At 52.9% G+C, this 15,453-nt stretch overlaps 2 protein-coding genes across 13 annotated transcripts in view; one reads left to right on the plus strand and one right to left on the minus strand.

Moving 5' to 3' along the window:
* Positions 1-59: 59 nt before the first annotated feature.
* Positions 60-5,326, minus strand: NAT9 (N-acetyltransferase 9 (putative)). 8 transcript variants are annotated; one of them, XM_032429914.1, is made up of 7 exons: positions 5,286-5,326; positions 4,565-4,650; positions 2,942-3,051; positions 2,259-2,402; positions 1,567-1,626; positions 1,272-1,363; positions 60-1,161 (listed from the first exon to the last, which is right to left on the minus strand). In XM_032429914.1, the coding sequence occupies exons 2-7, from the start codon at positions 4,639-4,641 to the stop codon at positions 1,027-1,029; spliced, it is 618 nt and encodes a 205-aa protein (XP_032285805.1). In that variant the 5' UTR covers positions 4,642-4,650; positions 5,286-5,326; the 3' UTR covers positions 60-1,026. The 8 variants fall into 8 exon arrangements, with proteins under 8 accessions (XP_032285805.1, XP_032285806.1, XP_032285800.1 ...); XM_032429909.1 differs by having other exon boundaries at positions 61-1,161; positions 1,272-1,366; XM_032429910.1 differs by having other exon boundaries at positions 61-1,161; positions 1,272-1,366; positions 4,565-4,680; positions 5,286-5,302.
* A 220-nt stretch (positions 5,327-5,546) lies between these two features.
* The window catches only part of TMEM104 (transmembrane protein 104), a 55,125-nt gene continuing 45,218 nt past the window's right edge, over positions 5,547-15,453 (plus strand). For 2 of the 5 annotated variants that reach the window (XM_032429598.1, XM_032429595.1), the window contains exons 1-3: positions 5,547-5,598; positions 6,231-6,356; positions 13,727-13,848. In XM_032429598.1, the coding sequence (XP_032285489.1) occupies positions 6,312-6,356; positions 13,727-13,848 (167 nt within the window). In that variant the 5' untranslated portion in view covers positions 5,547-5,598; positions 6,231-6,311. The other 3 variants (XM_032429596.1, XM_032429599.1, XM_032429600.1) reach the window with 3 other exon arrangements.

Genomic DNA, 15,453 nt, shown 5'->3' on the forward strand with positions numbered 1-15,453 from the left:
TGCTTCTCCCTCTGACCCTCCCCCCTCTCATGAGCTCGCTCTCTCTCAAATAAATAAATAAAATCTTTGAAACATATCTGGCCTCTCAGTGGCCACGGAGATTATGATGGGACAGTTGGGAATCATGGGGTGTCCTGTGCCCTGTTGCCTGGCAGCCCCGCCTTCCCAAACCTGTGCTTCCGGCGCCCCCTTGTGGCTCTGTCAGGCACAGCGGCTCCCAGAGGCTGAGAAGCGAGGCAGAGAGAGTTGGGAGGTCACAGGTCCCCTTCAGGAAGGTACTGCTGAGTGGCTTCTGCTTCTTCCTGCAGCCCTTGCAACTAAGCAGCGGCTCCAGGCCTCACCAATAGAGGGGTGCTCCACAAGGAGCTGCATCCAAAACACTCTTGGATCCAAAGAGGAGGAAGAAGCAAGGACAAGGATACTCGCCCACTTAGTTTCCAAGCCACCTGTTGTTCAGGGCCTAGCTCGTTCACTTCCAAACCTCTTGGGGTCACACTCAGCCTGCTTCTCCAGGACAAAAGCAGACTGAGCTCCTCCTGCCCCGATCCTACCACGCTGGACTGGATGCTGCAGGCTGGGCCGTCTGGTGGCTCACCTGCACAGAGGCCCAAGGAAAAGCCAGGAAAGGTGCTGTGCAGTAGGCTTTACTCCTAGCCAGGGCCTCCCCCCCCAGGGTGGCACCTCTGGCCTTCCATTCACCAGGCCCCCATTCGCCTCTGCTCCCACCTCCACCCTGCCTCCTGGGGGTTCACGCTGTCCACTCCAGGTTCCGGGAGTCCAGGGCTGGCCAGGAGGATGGGCTAGCCCTGAAGTCACTCATCACATGGCCAGCCTGAGGGAGGCCAAGGCAAGTCCGGCCCAGAGTCTGAAGGGCCCCACAAGGAGATTCCCAGGCTACAGAGGGGCCAGGGCCACTATGCCTCAAAGGCCCTGACAGTTCACCTTCTGTTACAGGGCTCTGGGCTTTTGGACTGCATGGTCCCAACACCCCCATTCACACAGGGTGGCTGCCAACAAGGCCAGCTGTCAGTGGGACTCCGACGACCCATCTCTATAGCACTTCTCTTCCACATGGCTGGTCTGCTCCAGAAGCCACTGCCGCTCATGCTCGTTCACTGTCAGCCTGAACGTCACCTCTTGGAAGACGCTGCTCACGGCCACCTATGTGAGCCAGGGACACCAGGGGCAGCTAAGTTACAGCCACAAGCTCTAGCACCACTGGGCCCCACCGCCCGCCCCGGGCCTCGCCCTCCCACCAGTGACATCCTTACCTGCTCAAAGTGAAGCTTCTGGAACATCCGGATACTCGGTTCATTTCCTTGCCCAATTTTAGCCTCAAACTTGGTCAGACCTAGTTTGGTCACTCCTCCCAGAGAAGATCGGAGAGAGGGACGAGCCACAGGATGAAGCAACCCCTCACAGCCCCTGCACTTCCTCTCCCACTTTGCAGTGGAGGCACCTGTCACCTGCCCCCCACCCCCCACCCTGAAGAAGGCCTGCTCCCAACATGCCCCCGCCCTCACCTGGGGCCTGCCCACTTCTCCACTGTCTCTCAGGCTTCCTTACCATATGACATCATCATGAGAACAGCCTCGGTGCCAAAGCCTTTGCCCCTGCAGCTGGGCTCTAGGAGAAACAATGGCAGTCACTGGCGCCGTGTGCCAGGCTCCGCTGTAGGCACGGCTGTGAGGCAGCCAAAACCTCATTTCATCCTCAACTCGGCACAGCTGGTACTATTATTGCCGTTGTGCAGATAGGAAAATAGATACAGAGTGGAAACGACTCGCACAAGGGCTCCCAGCTTAGAGGCACCCAGCAACCCGACCCCAGAGCCGACCCTTTAACCTCAGTGTCCTGCCTCATCAGGACAGTCTTAGGGGAAAGCTGGGGACCAAGGAGGACACAAACTAGAGGGGCTCCCCCCGCAGCACGGGAAGATGCTCCAAGGAAGGTCATGTATTTTGGGAGGGTCCCCAGCACTCAGGCCCCCAGCGGGGATGAGGCAGAATGAAGTTTGAAGACCCCCCAAAACCGAAGGTTAAATTCACCCCTAAGCAGAAGACAGGAATAAAGCAAACGACCACGGGTGAACCAGCAGGCCACTGGAGTGCCAGGCGGCAGCTTGCCCCAGCTCGGTGCCGGGCTCCCCAGTGCGGAACCTCCCACCGAGCTGAGTGCCTTACGCAGCCTCAGCTGGCTCAAGGTTCAGCGGCTCCAAGGGCCAGAAGGGAGGGAAGGCAGGGCCAGGTGGAACCAACCTGCAATCATGACCTCAATCTCCCCCAAGGAAGGGTCCCCCAGATCTGTGAGAAAGAGGTTTACATCTCCCGCCATGCAGCTCTCTTCAGTGGTGCTCAGCTGGGCCTGCCACTTCTCTGCATCCAGCACAATGAACGTACACTCTAAGGAAAGAGGCGACAGGGTTATCACCTACCCTCCCCAAGGAAGGGAAGGGGCGACAGTCTTCCTACCCAAACCAGAGAACTGTAGAGCACTGTGTGCCAGGAGGAAAACGGGCCCAGAGCTTCCTTTAGCTGATGCCAAAGCCCTAAATTTGCCTCACGCAGGAAAAGACGGGAGTCCAAACAGCAGCTATATTCTCAGAGAGGAAGAACCACAGCTGCATTTGAGCAAGAGATGTGAGGGGCAGGGCCTCGACTTACAGCCAGAGCCCCACATGCCTTACTTCCCCTAAATCCTTCCAAGCCTGATGCACTGAGTGGGGAAAAAGACAAAAGCCTCAGTCACAGGGACTGGCTTTTCCGTGGGCATCAGGGTATGACGGTTTCAGGCACCTTCCAGACTTTCCATGAAGGGGTTTTCATAAGGTTACTGGCGCCCAGGAGGGCTACAGCTGGAATGAGAAACGGAGGGAACCTGGAGACGGCCTCTGGAGCCAGCCCTCCCGCTGCCAGCCCAGCCCGGGGCCGGCGCTCCTCACTGGCCGCGTCCTCCCGCCAGCTCCGCTGCATCGAGTACTCCTGCTCCAGCGTCAGTGGCTCAGAGGCGGTCAAACGCTGCAGCTCCTCGGATTTCATCCACTCGTGGTACCTGCAGGGACGGGGGAGGGCCTGATTCAGAAGTACAGGTCTGAGAAGTGGGTGGTAGGAAGGAGAACCCCACAGGGCTAACACAGGGCTCATAAAAGATCCAAGGAGGGGCGCCCCGGGGGCTCAGTCAGTTAAGCGTCCGACTCTCGATTTCGGCTCAGGTCATGATGTCCAGGTTGTGAGATGGAGCCCCGCGCCAGCCCCGAGCTGGGCATGGAGCCTGCTTGGGATTCTCTCTCTCTCCCCCTCTGCCCCTCCCACTGCTCACACTCGGGTTCGCTCTCTCTCTCCTCTCTTTAACAAAACAAAACAAAAATCCAAGGAAAGGGTTATAATAGCTCCTTAGGCGGAGGGCCACAAGCACAAGACATAGAAGCAGGCTGGTCTTCCAAGAGACCAGCAGGAGGGATCAGTTCTGTCTACCCAGCTTCCCATCCTGTCTCAGGGGTCAGAGTGGAGTAGTCTGAAGTCAAACATTCCTCAAATTCCTGAGCAGAAGTATATGGCAAGCTGACATCAGTAAGGATGACTGGACGTATCTCCACAAAGGCCAGACAGGAACCCCCAAAAAGAAAAACTAGAGGGGCACCTAGGTGGCTCAGTTAAGGGTCTGCTTTCAGCTCAGGTCATGATCCTGGGGTCCTGGGATCGAGCCCAGTAGAGCCCTGAGGGTGCTCCCTGCTCAGCAGAGAGCCTACTCCTCCCTTACCCTCTATCCCCCCCCCACCCCCCCTTGTGTGCATGCGCTTGCTCTCTCTCAAATAAATCAAATCTTTAAAAAAGAAAAGAAAAACTACAAGTAGAGAATACACCCCTACATCACCACCATCCCAGCCTACAAGACATTTGCCAACTGCCCCAGCAAGAGTCCCACCCTGAGACTCAGTTCTGGCCTTTCAAAACAGTAGACATCAAAACAACCCATCAGCTCAGTTTGATGACAAGCTACCATCATGTCTTCAAGAACTGAGCATATTAGGAGCATCTGGGTGGCTCAGTTGGTTGAGCAGCTGGCTATGGGTTTCAGCTCTGGTCATAATCTCAGGGTCCTGGGATGGAGCCCCATGTCTGGGCTCCATGCTCAGCGGGGAGCCTACTCCAGGATTCTCTCTCTCCCTCTGCCCCTCCCCCCCCACTCCCACTCTCTCTAAAATAAACAAATCTTAAAAATAAAAAAAAACTAAGCATATTCACTGGCAACAGAGGAATGTCACTAATTTACAATTACGCAGTTTCTTTTCTTACACCCATTTAGTTTACATAAAATAATTCCTTGCTGAAAGTCCAAAAAAGGAAGCTGAGAGGATGAAAGGGAAAAGCTGGGGGAGGGGTGACTTCCTCCAGGGAAGTCTTCATCCTCTGCTTCAGTGCTCACTTCTTTCTGTAATGACTTCTCACAGCAATGTTTCTCCTTCTTAGAGGAAACAGCCTCTGAGATTTGGGCTAAGGAAGGCTGACCCTCCTAGCTGCATCTTGGAAAGCTGGTTTGCACCCCATATTAGCTGGACTGTTACCTAGGCACGTGCTCTGCGGTGTAGGGTACCAGCACCACCTTCTTCCCCAGCAGCAAGGTGTTCTCATTTGACCTCATGGTAGCAGCCTGCAGGAGGGGAGGGCAAACACCAGGACCCTGTGTTTCCTCCCACTTAGGGTGGGAGCCCTGGGCCTTCGGTTCCCTAAATGCCTCCCAGAGCTAAGTTGTCAGAAGAGCCTTGGTCCTTCTTTCTTTCCAAACATTTCACAGAACACGGACTCTAGACCCCTTGCGAGAAGGAGAAGAGGGCCGGTTAAAGATAACTACAAAATCCTTGCGTCGCATCTCAAGGGACTAGGCCTGAGCTGCCATTTCTGCGTGTCCCTTCCATCCCACCTCGCTGAACTACGAAGCCTCAAACCCAAGCACCAAGACTTAACCCCAAAGCTCCCATCACGTGCCCCCGTCCCGAGACTCCGCCCCAGGATCAATCTTCAGCCCCGCTTTAAACCTATTTCCAGCCTCTCTTCCCAGCGACCACCCCAGCCACCGGACTCGGGCCCTCTCTCCTCCCGACCCACCAAGCCAGGTCTAACCAGGCCGCTCCGGGGTGAGGCGGGCTTAAGTTCTCAGTCCCCTCCCCTTTGTGTGGACCCGTAGGCCACTCTCCTCGATCACCCCAACCACCGGGGTCCCGGAGCGCCTCAGCTCACACCCACTGCCCGCCGAAGAAAGCGTCCCCAGCAGAGAGGGCGACCCACCTCTTCCGACCCTCCCCGCTTCCCCTCCTGCCCGCGGCCCCCCTTCCCGCACGCGCCCGGCAGTGCCCCTCCCCCGTTTCCGCCACGCAGACGGCAGCCGCCCCGGCCCAATCCCGGTCCCGCCTCCGCGAGGCGCCCAATCAGCGCGCTGCGCCCCGCCCAGGGCGCGCACGGGCAAGGTGGACTCCGGGCGCGGGCGCATGCGCGCCGTGGGCGCTAGTGCGAGACAGCTGGCGCCGGCGGCGGCGGCGGCGGCGGCGGCGAAGGGGCAGGAGGCGGCGGCCGCGGCGGCCCGGAGCGAGCCGGGGTGCAGGTGTCTGGCTGGACGGGAGGGTGGGATGGGCTTGGGCGGCGCCAGGCTCGGGGCTGCTCCAGGAGGGAGGAAGAAGTCGGGGAAAGGCTCCGAGCGGGGCCCTTGACAAGGGGGGGGAGGCTTGAGGCTGAGGAGCCCAAAGGCAGGGCAGAAAACAGGTTGGGGGGGTGGGAAATGGAGTCCCCGTTAGAAAGGAGAGGTTTGGGAGCAAGGAGTTGGGTTGGGGAGCGACCCGGGCAAGCCCTAGCCCTAAGCAAACAAGTTTGTTGCCCTAGGCGGAGGAGACTGTTATATGGGCTGCCCTGTGTGGTAGTGAGCTCGCCGTTCCTGGCATGGAATGTGGATGGCCAGCGCAGAGTGTACACAGGGGGCGCCTCGTGGTGAGCGAGACTTAGTGGCTTGCGGGTCTCCTTCTATCACTTGGAGTCTGAGCGGCATTGAATACCTTCATGCCCCGCACAGCAAGGGAAAAGTTGGAGGAAACCATCCAGGTGTCAGTCTTCCAGAGCTGTCTCATGACAGGTATCGAGGCCATGTCTGCAATAAAAGTACGGGGCCGGGGTGCTCTCCAGAACTGTCCCCCAGCGCCAGCGACGTCTATCAGAAAGCTGAAGTCTGCTCTTTCGCCCTAGGGAGCCGTAGGAGCCGCCGCCCCGGCAGGGAAGGAACCTAAGGAATCTCGGCTGCCCAGCGACCCTTCCTCACTTTTGGAAATGGCGGGTGAAATCACAGAGACCGGGGAGCTCTATTCTCCCTACGTGAGTTTTACTTTCAGGACCTGTTTTACCCACATCGTTGCCGCGGGCTCCTAGAGAAGCACCGCGCTTCGGGGACTGTACTAGTGAGGACAGCGGCTTTGAGACCCTGGTGGAAGCCACGGTGGGGGACGCCGATGGGCAGCCGCGGCCTTGCGGCTGTCCTGGCTCAGAGCATGTTATGAGAGTTTGTTCACGAGTTGGATGCTGGTCAGAGAGTGGTCAAGGAAAGAAAGCTGACTTGCTGATTCCTTGTGATCTTGATGCCGTGGCCACTAGCACTTGCAAATGGTGCTACTGCTCTGGGGATGGTGACTGACAGCTGTTGACTCTGGGTTTGCTCATCTCAGCAGTTTGAAAGCACTTTGGTTGCCAGCTGAATTGTAAGTTGTGCAACTTTCATAGTCTTGGGTGGCGTAAGAGGCAGAGAAGGCTTGCAGAGACATCCAAGTGCAATTTGCTGGAGTCTGTAATTAGAACAGTTAGAAGGATTGATTTCTTACTGTGTTGGGTCTGTTACCCTCCCCCCAACACCCCACTTCCCACAGGTGCGCTCCGTTTATCTTCTTGGTGTAATGAGAGATTGGTCCTGGTTACATCACGGAGTCCTCTTGCCTGGATACCTAGCTGGAGGATTAGAATAATCAAATGATTGACTCATGGTGCTACTAAGTATCCCAGGGAAAAGCAGCACTGCCTGAAGAAACAAAAGTCCTCTTTCTAGAATTTGCCTAACCTTAAGCAGCTTCCCCACTTTGCACTTAGTTCCTAGCCTGGGGGTCCCTGCTTTGTCTCTGCTAACTTCACAGACTCTAGAACTGTGGCGTGATACCTAAGAAGACATCTCAGAAAATATCTGGCAAAAAGCCTTTCTGACACCACGGTCTTCCTACTGGGTCTGTGTCTTTTGTGTGTGGCACCAAAGGAGCCTCCTTTCTCTCCATAATTTATCAGGGGGAAAATTCTTTCTTGAACTTTGGACTGAATCTAATTGTGTTCCTCTCATCTGCGGAATTGTGTAACAGCTCACAGCCTCCTCTTGGTATCAGCAGTGAAATGGCCCCACTAACCATAAAAGTTGCCATGCCCCCTGCTGCTGCTCGGAGCATCTATACGTTTAGAGATGAGGAAATGAGTTATTTCTGTAACTGAGTTTTAGAAAAGAAAAAACTTTGATATGCTCACTTTTCTTGTGTCTCCAGTTATTCACATAATAATTTCACATGTCTGTATGTACCCACAGGAAATCGGGCAGTGAGGCCTAAAGGCCTCAGTGGGTTCTGCTCCCCACCCCCAACTTTCCTGTGTGTTGGTTTTGTTTGAGGTCTGTGTTTAAGGGCATACTCTGGGCATTTGCCATAAACAACGGCTTGCATTCTCTTATCCTACCGGTGGAGAGAGAGTAGAGAAGAGATGGGTGGGTGGTGTTGAGGGTGAGGTGGCATTAGCCGGGAGTTAGAGGTCAGGGTTTGAGGAGACACCGTACCTTCTTCCTGAGTTTTCCCTAGGGAGAGTGGTTCTTGATCCCTTGTGAGACCGGGAGAAGGGCATAGGTTCACCAACCGCTGAGCCCAGGAAAACAGTGGAACTCACTTCACTAGACACTGCTTTGAATCCCCTGCTCAGCACAATGCAGGCAGGACCTGCCCTTCAGGTCTTGGGAAACGGAGATACTGAGCACTTACTTGGTTCATGAAGGTGCATCAGCCCATGACCTGGGTTATTCTCAACACAGAGCCTCTCCCTACTTCGGTGTTGCCCTGTTGTCCGTTCTTTTCCTCTTCACGGGCGCCTGGGATGCTTGCCTTAGCTTGCATTATTCTGCGTAAATTATGTGTCATGGGCAGACCAGCCTCACAGGGGACTCCGGTGACAGGCCCTCTCAGGGGTAGTGCTGGGTTCAAAACATGGTTCAGGCCCGCACGTCCCCCCCCAGAAGTGATCTCAGAGCAGTCATGTCTGGGTTCCCTGTGTACAGGGACCAGGAGCAGCTCAGGGCTGCAGGGATTATGTGACCCAAATAGAGGATGAGTGGACCACCACCCAAACAAGGCCCAGCTGCTGAGGGCCCCGCCAGCCCAGTCTTGCCAAAGATCATTGCCGTTGCTTTCGAAGGAAAGGTCACTCGTTTCACAGCCTTAAATCCTAGTCATTGCTTCCACATCTCTGCTGCCTTCTGTTTCCTTTGACAGCTGTCACTGGGGAAGTGGACGAAAACTGCCCATGACGCTTGCCTAAACGCCCGTCTGTGGGTGACACCACTGGGTGGGAGGTAAGGCAGCAGGAACGCTGTGCGCTGAACTCCCTAGAGCCCGGGGGCGCGGATCCACCATCCCAGGGAATGGTGGAGAATGGGAGGAGGCAGTTTAGCCTGTAGCGAGGCTTGATGCTTCTGCTTTCGGCCACACTTTCCAGGAGCTGGTCCCCACACTACTGGCAGAAGAGACTGTCTCCTTCCTCCTCCTCCTGCCCCACAACTGCCTTTGACCTGGCCTGTGGCTCAGCTCAGATTTGTCTCCTGCTCCATGGTCTTTGTAATTGGTCCTCACCAGCACCTTTATTTTATTTTTTTTTAAGATTTTATTTATTTATTTTTCAAAGAGAGAGAGAGCACAAGCAGGGGGAGTGGCAGGGAGAGGGAGAAGCAGGCTTCCCGCAGAGCAGGGAGCCCGATGCGGGGCTCGATCCCAGGACCCTGGGATCACAATGACCTGAGCCAAAGGCAGACGCTTAACCGACTGAGCCACCCAGGGACCCCACATCAGCACCTTTATTGAAGGTCGAGAGGCTTTAACTCTCACCAGGAAGGTGAAGAAGTCTCACGTTATCCTATAGGGTTCCCAGAGCCCCACTAGGCCCAGAGTTCTTACTTTGAAACTGAAAAATAGCAACGGCATAGGACAAATCTGATTTACCATTTCTGCTCCTGATGGTCCGTCCCTAATTAGCTTCTTCGTAAAGTTCTTAAAGGATCTTTTGCACTGAGACTTATTTGAAGTGTCCGTTGGGAGTGTGTTTATTTCATTGTGTTTATCAGCAGTGGTTCTCAGCTGGTGGCAATCTTGGCTGCTCCCTCACCCCCACCCCACGCACACCACCCCAGGACATTTGGCAATGTCCGGAGACATTGTGATCATCACAACACAGGTACAAGGTTGGGGGTACTGGAACCTAGTCGGTAGAGGCTGGGGATGCTGCTGTACATCCTACAATCCACAGGACAGCCCCACCACAAAGAAGAATCTGGCCCCAAATGTCAAAAGTGCTCAGGCTGAAAGCCCCTGCTCTACGGTAGGCCCTTGACCTTTACATCTCAAGACCTTCAGGCATCACTGAATTCACAAATGCCTCTTGTACTATTTCATTTCCTTATAAAACTTTTGGCTAAGAACCATCACTTTCTCTTTACTTCCATCACGAGAACCTTCCACTGGGGCCATTTTCCATAAAGAGAAAGGGTCCACCCTTCCTAAATGTTACTGCTCAGAAAAGCAATATGCAGAGAACAAAGCTGCAGGGAGCTGTAGGAACACGGTTCAAACTTGTTTTAATCCTTCTGGGATCTGTCTGTGGGATCAAACGGGGACTGTGATGTTTAAAACGGGACAAAGACTGGGACTTACGTCAGAGAAGACCTAGCCAGGTCCAGTCAGCTCAGCTGAGGATTCCTAGCTGGAGGCTGTGTGCCACGCACCCTGAGAAGTGACACACAGGCCACAATGAGCCTCACATGGAGCAATGGGGAAAAGATAACATTGAAAACCCAAACTAGGACATAAGTGTTCTTGTTCCAGGGTTCAAAAGAGGGGAGCAGGACTGGAAGGGTTTTGTGCTGAAAGCAGCATTTGAATATGTCCAGTGTTGGGTGGGATTTGAAGGGCTGGGCAGGAGGCACAGGGGGGCAGGTGCCCTCTGCCAAGTGTAAATAGACTGTGGGCAGAGCTCTTTCCTGTCCACGGGATGCCTTCCTGTCCAGCACTCAGGCGCGCTCTCAGCACCTGCCTGGAAGCCTGTCCCTCCCTAACCACTGTCCAGCCCCTTCTTCCCCCATCTCTATTTAAAAAAAAAAAAAAAAATTCTGACTAAGGTTAGGAAAACAGGCCCCAATTTGTTTCTGATAAAAAAAAAAAAAAAAAAATTCAGTACATGGTTATTTTAGAAAATTTTTTAAAATATAGAAGAGTGCATATTTCTAAGAATGGGGAAGTAAAAATGAGAGATGAGTAGGTGTTCCCAGAGATGAAGTATTTGTGGTGTTGTTTTTAACAGAAACAGATTTTTAACAGAAAAGCCAGCTGTAAGTCAGCCGATGTCACAGAGCACAGGGAGCCCAGTTAGGAAGAGGCTGTCCCAGTCCAGGCTGGAAGCAATTAAATGGGAATTTAGCAATTAAATGTAAATGGGAATCAGACCAGAGGTAGCCACAGAAGACTCTTCAGAAGGAGAATGGCTAGCACGGGGATACGCAGAAGGGGGGGGGTGGTGACCAGCAGACAGTGGATTTGAGGTCTGCAGGAAGGCTGATGCAGAGAGAGGCCCAATCACCCTCTGTCCAGCCGTGGTAGTTAAAGCGGCAGGACTGAGTGAAGTGGCTGAGGGAAAAATGAGTAGAGAGGAAAAGAGACTGCTTACGTCAGAGTGTAAGAATGAATAAAGACTAAGAAAGCCCTTGGATTAGGCAAATAGGAGGTCACTGGTGATTTTGAAGAATGTAGTTTCAAAAGAGCTCTGGGGATGGAAACCACAAAGTACAGAAACTTGGAAATGAAGGCAGAGGAACTAGGTAGCTACTTCAATGAGTGGTTAAGAGAAGTGAGAGAATTGTGTTTCAAAGGTGTCAAGGATGCTTGTAGGCAGAGGGGAAAACCTGGTAGGAAGAAGATTCCAGAAAGAAGGACTGAGCCCAGAAGTTTGGGTGCAGGGCTCAGCGTCCCCCAGGAAGAAGGACACATGCCCCACAGGCAGGGGGGGCGTCAGGAGGATGCAGACACTGATTTTTGAGCGAGGAGAGAGTGGGGCTTGGGGAGGGCATGTCAGATGGCCTCATTCACCTCCATAACATGGGACGCAGCCTTCAGCTGAGAGGGGTGGGGTCAGGGGCTGGGGCACGAAGAGTGAGGTTTGATGGTTTCTTGTGGGAAATGCCGAGAAGTCCGTGGTGGAATAAAGACAGTCTGATGCTGAGGAGCACAGGTGAAGGAACCATTTGTTTGTTGTGGGACCAGTCATTCTAATTAAAAAAAAAAAAAGAAAGGAAGAAGAAAGAAAGAAAATTTCCAGGAACTCTTAGCAGCTTCGTATAGGGAGCAGAGGAAGCAGGTGCTAGGTCCATCCAAGGCTGGGGTCAGGAGGGGCAGCACAGGGGAGGGTGTGTGAGGCGGGGTTAGACCATGCTTCATGGAACTAGCCCGTCGTAAATGATGCCGAAGAGCACAAGTGACGCCAGAGTGGAGGGGGTGGCCTGGGTCGGGCAGGCGGGGCGACTACAGGTGTCCAAGGGAATGGCCAGGGCTGCAGAGGCTTCAGCTCAGAGAAAGGAATTTCCTGGTTGAGATCTTGAAAAAGGAAAATGACAGTTAACAGCTAGAGTCAAGTTGGCGAGAATGAGAGTTTAAAACCTGAGGTCAGTGACCTAGCAATTCTACTCGGAGGCTGGTTGTCAGCGGCAGGGCGGGTGCTGCTAGTGGGTAGCTGCTTGCTTTTTAGGGTGATGAAGTGGAATTACATGGTGGTACAACCTTGTGACTGTGCTAAAAAACCACTGAACTGTGTCCTTTAAAAGAACTTTTTTATTAAGTTTTTAATTTTAATTCCATGTAGTTAACATTCAGTGTTATCTTAGTTTCAGGTGTACAACGTAGTGATTCAGCAAGTCTGTACATCACTTGGTGCTCATCATGACAAGTGTGCTCTTCATCCCCTTCACCTGTTTCATCTGGTCCCCCACCCACCACCCCTCTGGTGACCATCGGTGTGTTCTCTATAGTTAAGAGTCTATTTCTTGCTTTGTCTCTCTCTCTCCCCCCTCCCTCTCTTTTTTCCCTTTGCTTGTTTCTCAAATTCCACATGAGTGAAATCATATGGTGTTTGTCTTTCTCTGACTGACTTCCATTGCTTAGCATTATATTCTCTAGCTCCATCCACATCATTGCAAGTGGCAAGATTTCATTCTTTTGATGGCTGAATACTATTTCATTGTACATATATACCACCTCTTCTTTAAGCCTCCATCTATCAGTGGACACTTGGGCCACTTCATAATTTGGCCATTGTAGATAGTGCTCCTATAAGCGTAGGGGTGCATGTATCCCTTTGAATTAGGGTTTTTGTATTTGGGGGGTAAATACCCAGTAGTGTAATTACCAGATCATAGGGTAGTTCTATTTTTAACTTTTTGAGGCACCTCCATACTGGTTTTCCACAGTGGCTACACTAGTTTGGATTCCTACCAACTGTGCACAAGGGCTCCCCTTTCTCCACATCCTCACCAACACCTGTTGTTTCCTGTATTGTTGATTTTAGCCATTCTGACAGGTGTGAGATGATAGCTTATTGTGGTTTTGATTTGCATTTCCCCGATGATGAGTGATGCTGAGCATCTTTTCTTGTGTCTGGTGGTCATCTATATGTCTTTGGAGAAATGTCTGTCTCTGACTTCTGCCCATTTTTTATTGGATTAATTATTTTTTAGCGGTTGAATTAAGTTCTTTATAAATTTTGGATAGTAATCCTTTATCAGATATGTCATTTGCAAATATCTTAAAAGAGTGAGTTTTATGGCACATGAATTATATCTCAATTTTCATAAAAATCCCTGAAGTTAGTGTGGGAAGGATGGTAGGAAAAAGGAAGCAGCATGATGTGTCAGCATCCCAAAGGACAATGGCAAGAATGGGTGGGGAGCAGGGTTGGGTCACATGCTCAGAGGTCTCGGAAGAGTGGAGGTTTCTTTAGGTCAGCACTAGGTTCATCCTTGTGCGGGGTCCCCTGATGTGGTGGTATGTCCTCAGGAAGCCTACAGCCTGGTTGGGCAGGGAGCTAACATCCAAGGCGCAGCTTTGAGTGATAGGAAATGACAAGGTGGCGGGGTGGTGACAGCAGAAGAGAAGGAACCCGATCAGCAGAGACATCTTGGGAAGAGCGACGGGATGTGGGACTTGAGCCTTTGGAGTGTTGACGTTCGCTTCCCCAGCCGGTGGCAGAGCACACCTCCTTTGAAGCTAGGCGGAATTCTGCCTTCTGACCTGCTTCCCCAGCTCACGTCTGGCCTCCCTGCCTCCAGTTTGGCAGTCGCCCAGGGTCATCTTTGGGAGCCGCTGCGGGGGAGAAGTTAATTCATTTGGGGACTTGAACGTCACTTCTGTTGCTTCCAGGTGGGACTGGTGTACATGTTTAACCTCATCGTGGGCACAGGTGCGCTCACCATGCCCAAGGCCTTTGCCACCGCGGGGTGGCTGGTCAGCCTGGTCCTGCTGGTGTTCCTGGGCTTCATGAGGTAAGAGGCTGGCACACGGGGGGCCAGGAGAAGCCTGCCCAGGGAGCCCTGACTTCTCTTCATTAACATGAGGAAGCATGCCTGAGGAGGCAGGCAGATGTCCCCAGTGAATCCTAACCGGGGTGGCCCAGCAACAAGAAAGGAGACAAAGGTCTCCAGGTCTCGTGCTAGCAGTCACACAACCTGATCAGTTAAGAATCCAGACATCTGGCTAGGCTTTGGAATGTTTCACAATGATGCTCACATTGCTTCCCCGGCTGGTTGACTTCCCCTGTTGTATACTTTCTTAATGGTACCATTAATTTTTGTTCTCCGAGAAAATACCGCCTAGCCCCAGAAAAAGAATCAGACAGTGATAAGGGAAGTCAGTTTGGGATTTAGAATTTGTTTAAGGTAGTTCATGGAGTAAGTGATGAACACACAGGTACACACATAATCAAGGGTTAACCTCACCTCACCTTGTGCCTGGGGGCAAATATGGGGCCAGTGCCTTCCCAGGCTTTCAGGGGCTCCTACTCCTTGAGCCACGTGTGTGGGCTTCCCCAGCTGCACTCCACAGAGGGGAGAGCCTACTTGAGGCTCCTCTCCGGGATTCTACGTGCAGGTGGGGACTCATTCAGCAAGTACCCCAGGCTCGTAAGGGATTTAGGATTGTGCATTTCCAGATAGGAATCCACAAGCTGCCAAAAAGGGGTAATGGAACACCTGGAAACACCCCCCAGGGGTACCTCCCTAGGAGAGGCAACAGTGGCCACTGTTCTTGGGTGAACAGAACAAAGATCCCTGCCCTCAAGACTTTGTTCTCTCTCTCTGTGGGGAGACATAAGGAGTGGAGATAATAAGAGAATTGTAGAGTAAGTTGAAAGGTGATGAGTAACGTGGAAAAAAACCCTACAAAGCATGGTGGGGTGAGACTGGGGAGGTGGGGGTGATGGCAGTTTCCGGCAGGTAGTCGGTGGTCACGGAGGGTAGCGGTTCGGCAGACAGGAAGGAGGGAGGAGCGGGTGCTCTTGGAAGGATGACAGGGTTACGGTTGAAGCCAGTGAGGACCTCGAAGAGGCTGAATGGGGTAAGAGAATGCCCACATTTCTCTGTTCCTTTACCCAATTTCTTTTGGGGGTTTTGTGGCCACCCGTGGGGTACTGGCAGCCAAGAGCCCTAGAAGTCCTTGTCCTTCTGTGACTCTGCTGTCCCCTTTAAAGGACCTTCAGCATGGGCAGCCATCTGAATGGGAAGTGATTATTGGGGGCCCCCAAGTAGGGGCTGCCATGTCCCCTCCCTGCTCAACCCATTTATATTTGAACATGATCGATGAGTTGGCTTCATGCAACCATGAGAAGCCTCTTTATGCCTTAACTAAGATTGATTCTAGTTTTATTTGCAAAAGGAAAGGAAAATCTGAAGTCCTTAAAATGGTCACTTAAGCAAGATAATGAGAAACCTTTCTAGAAGGTGCTGAGGCGCCGGAATGGGAGTTGCAGAGCTGGCTGCCCTCCACCCCGCAAGATGGAGCGGGTGTGGGTTGAACGCCTGCCCCGCTGGGCTGAGCGGTCAGCCTGTCGCAGGCAAGTGCGCTTGAGGAGGACTGGGGTGGAGCCTCGAGGA

This window comes from Phoca vitulina, unplaced genomic scaffold (assembly GCF_004348235.1).
Source record: "Phoca vitulina isolate PV1807 unplaced genomic scaffold, GSC_HSeal_1.0 scaffold41, whole genome shotgun sequence".
Taxonomy (NCBI): domain Eukaryota; kingdom Metazoa; phylum Chordata; class Mammalia; order Carnivora; family Phocidae; genus Phoca; species Phoca vitulina.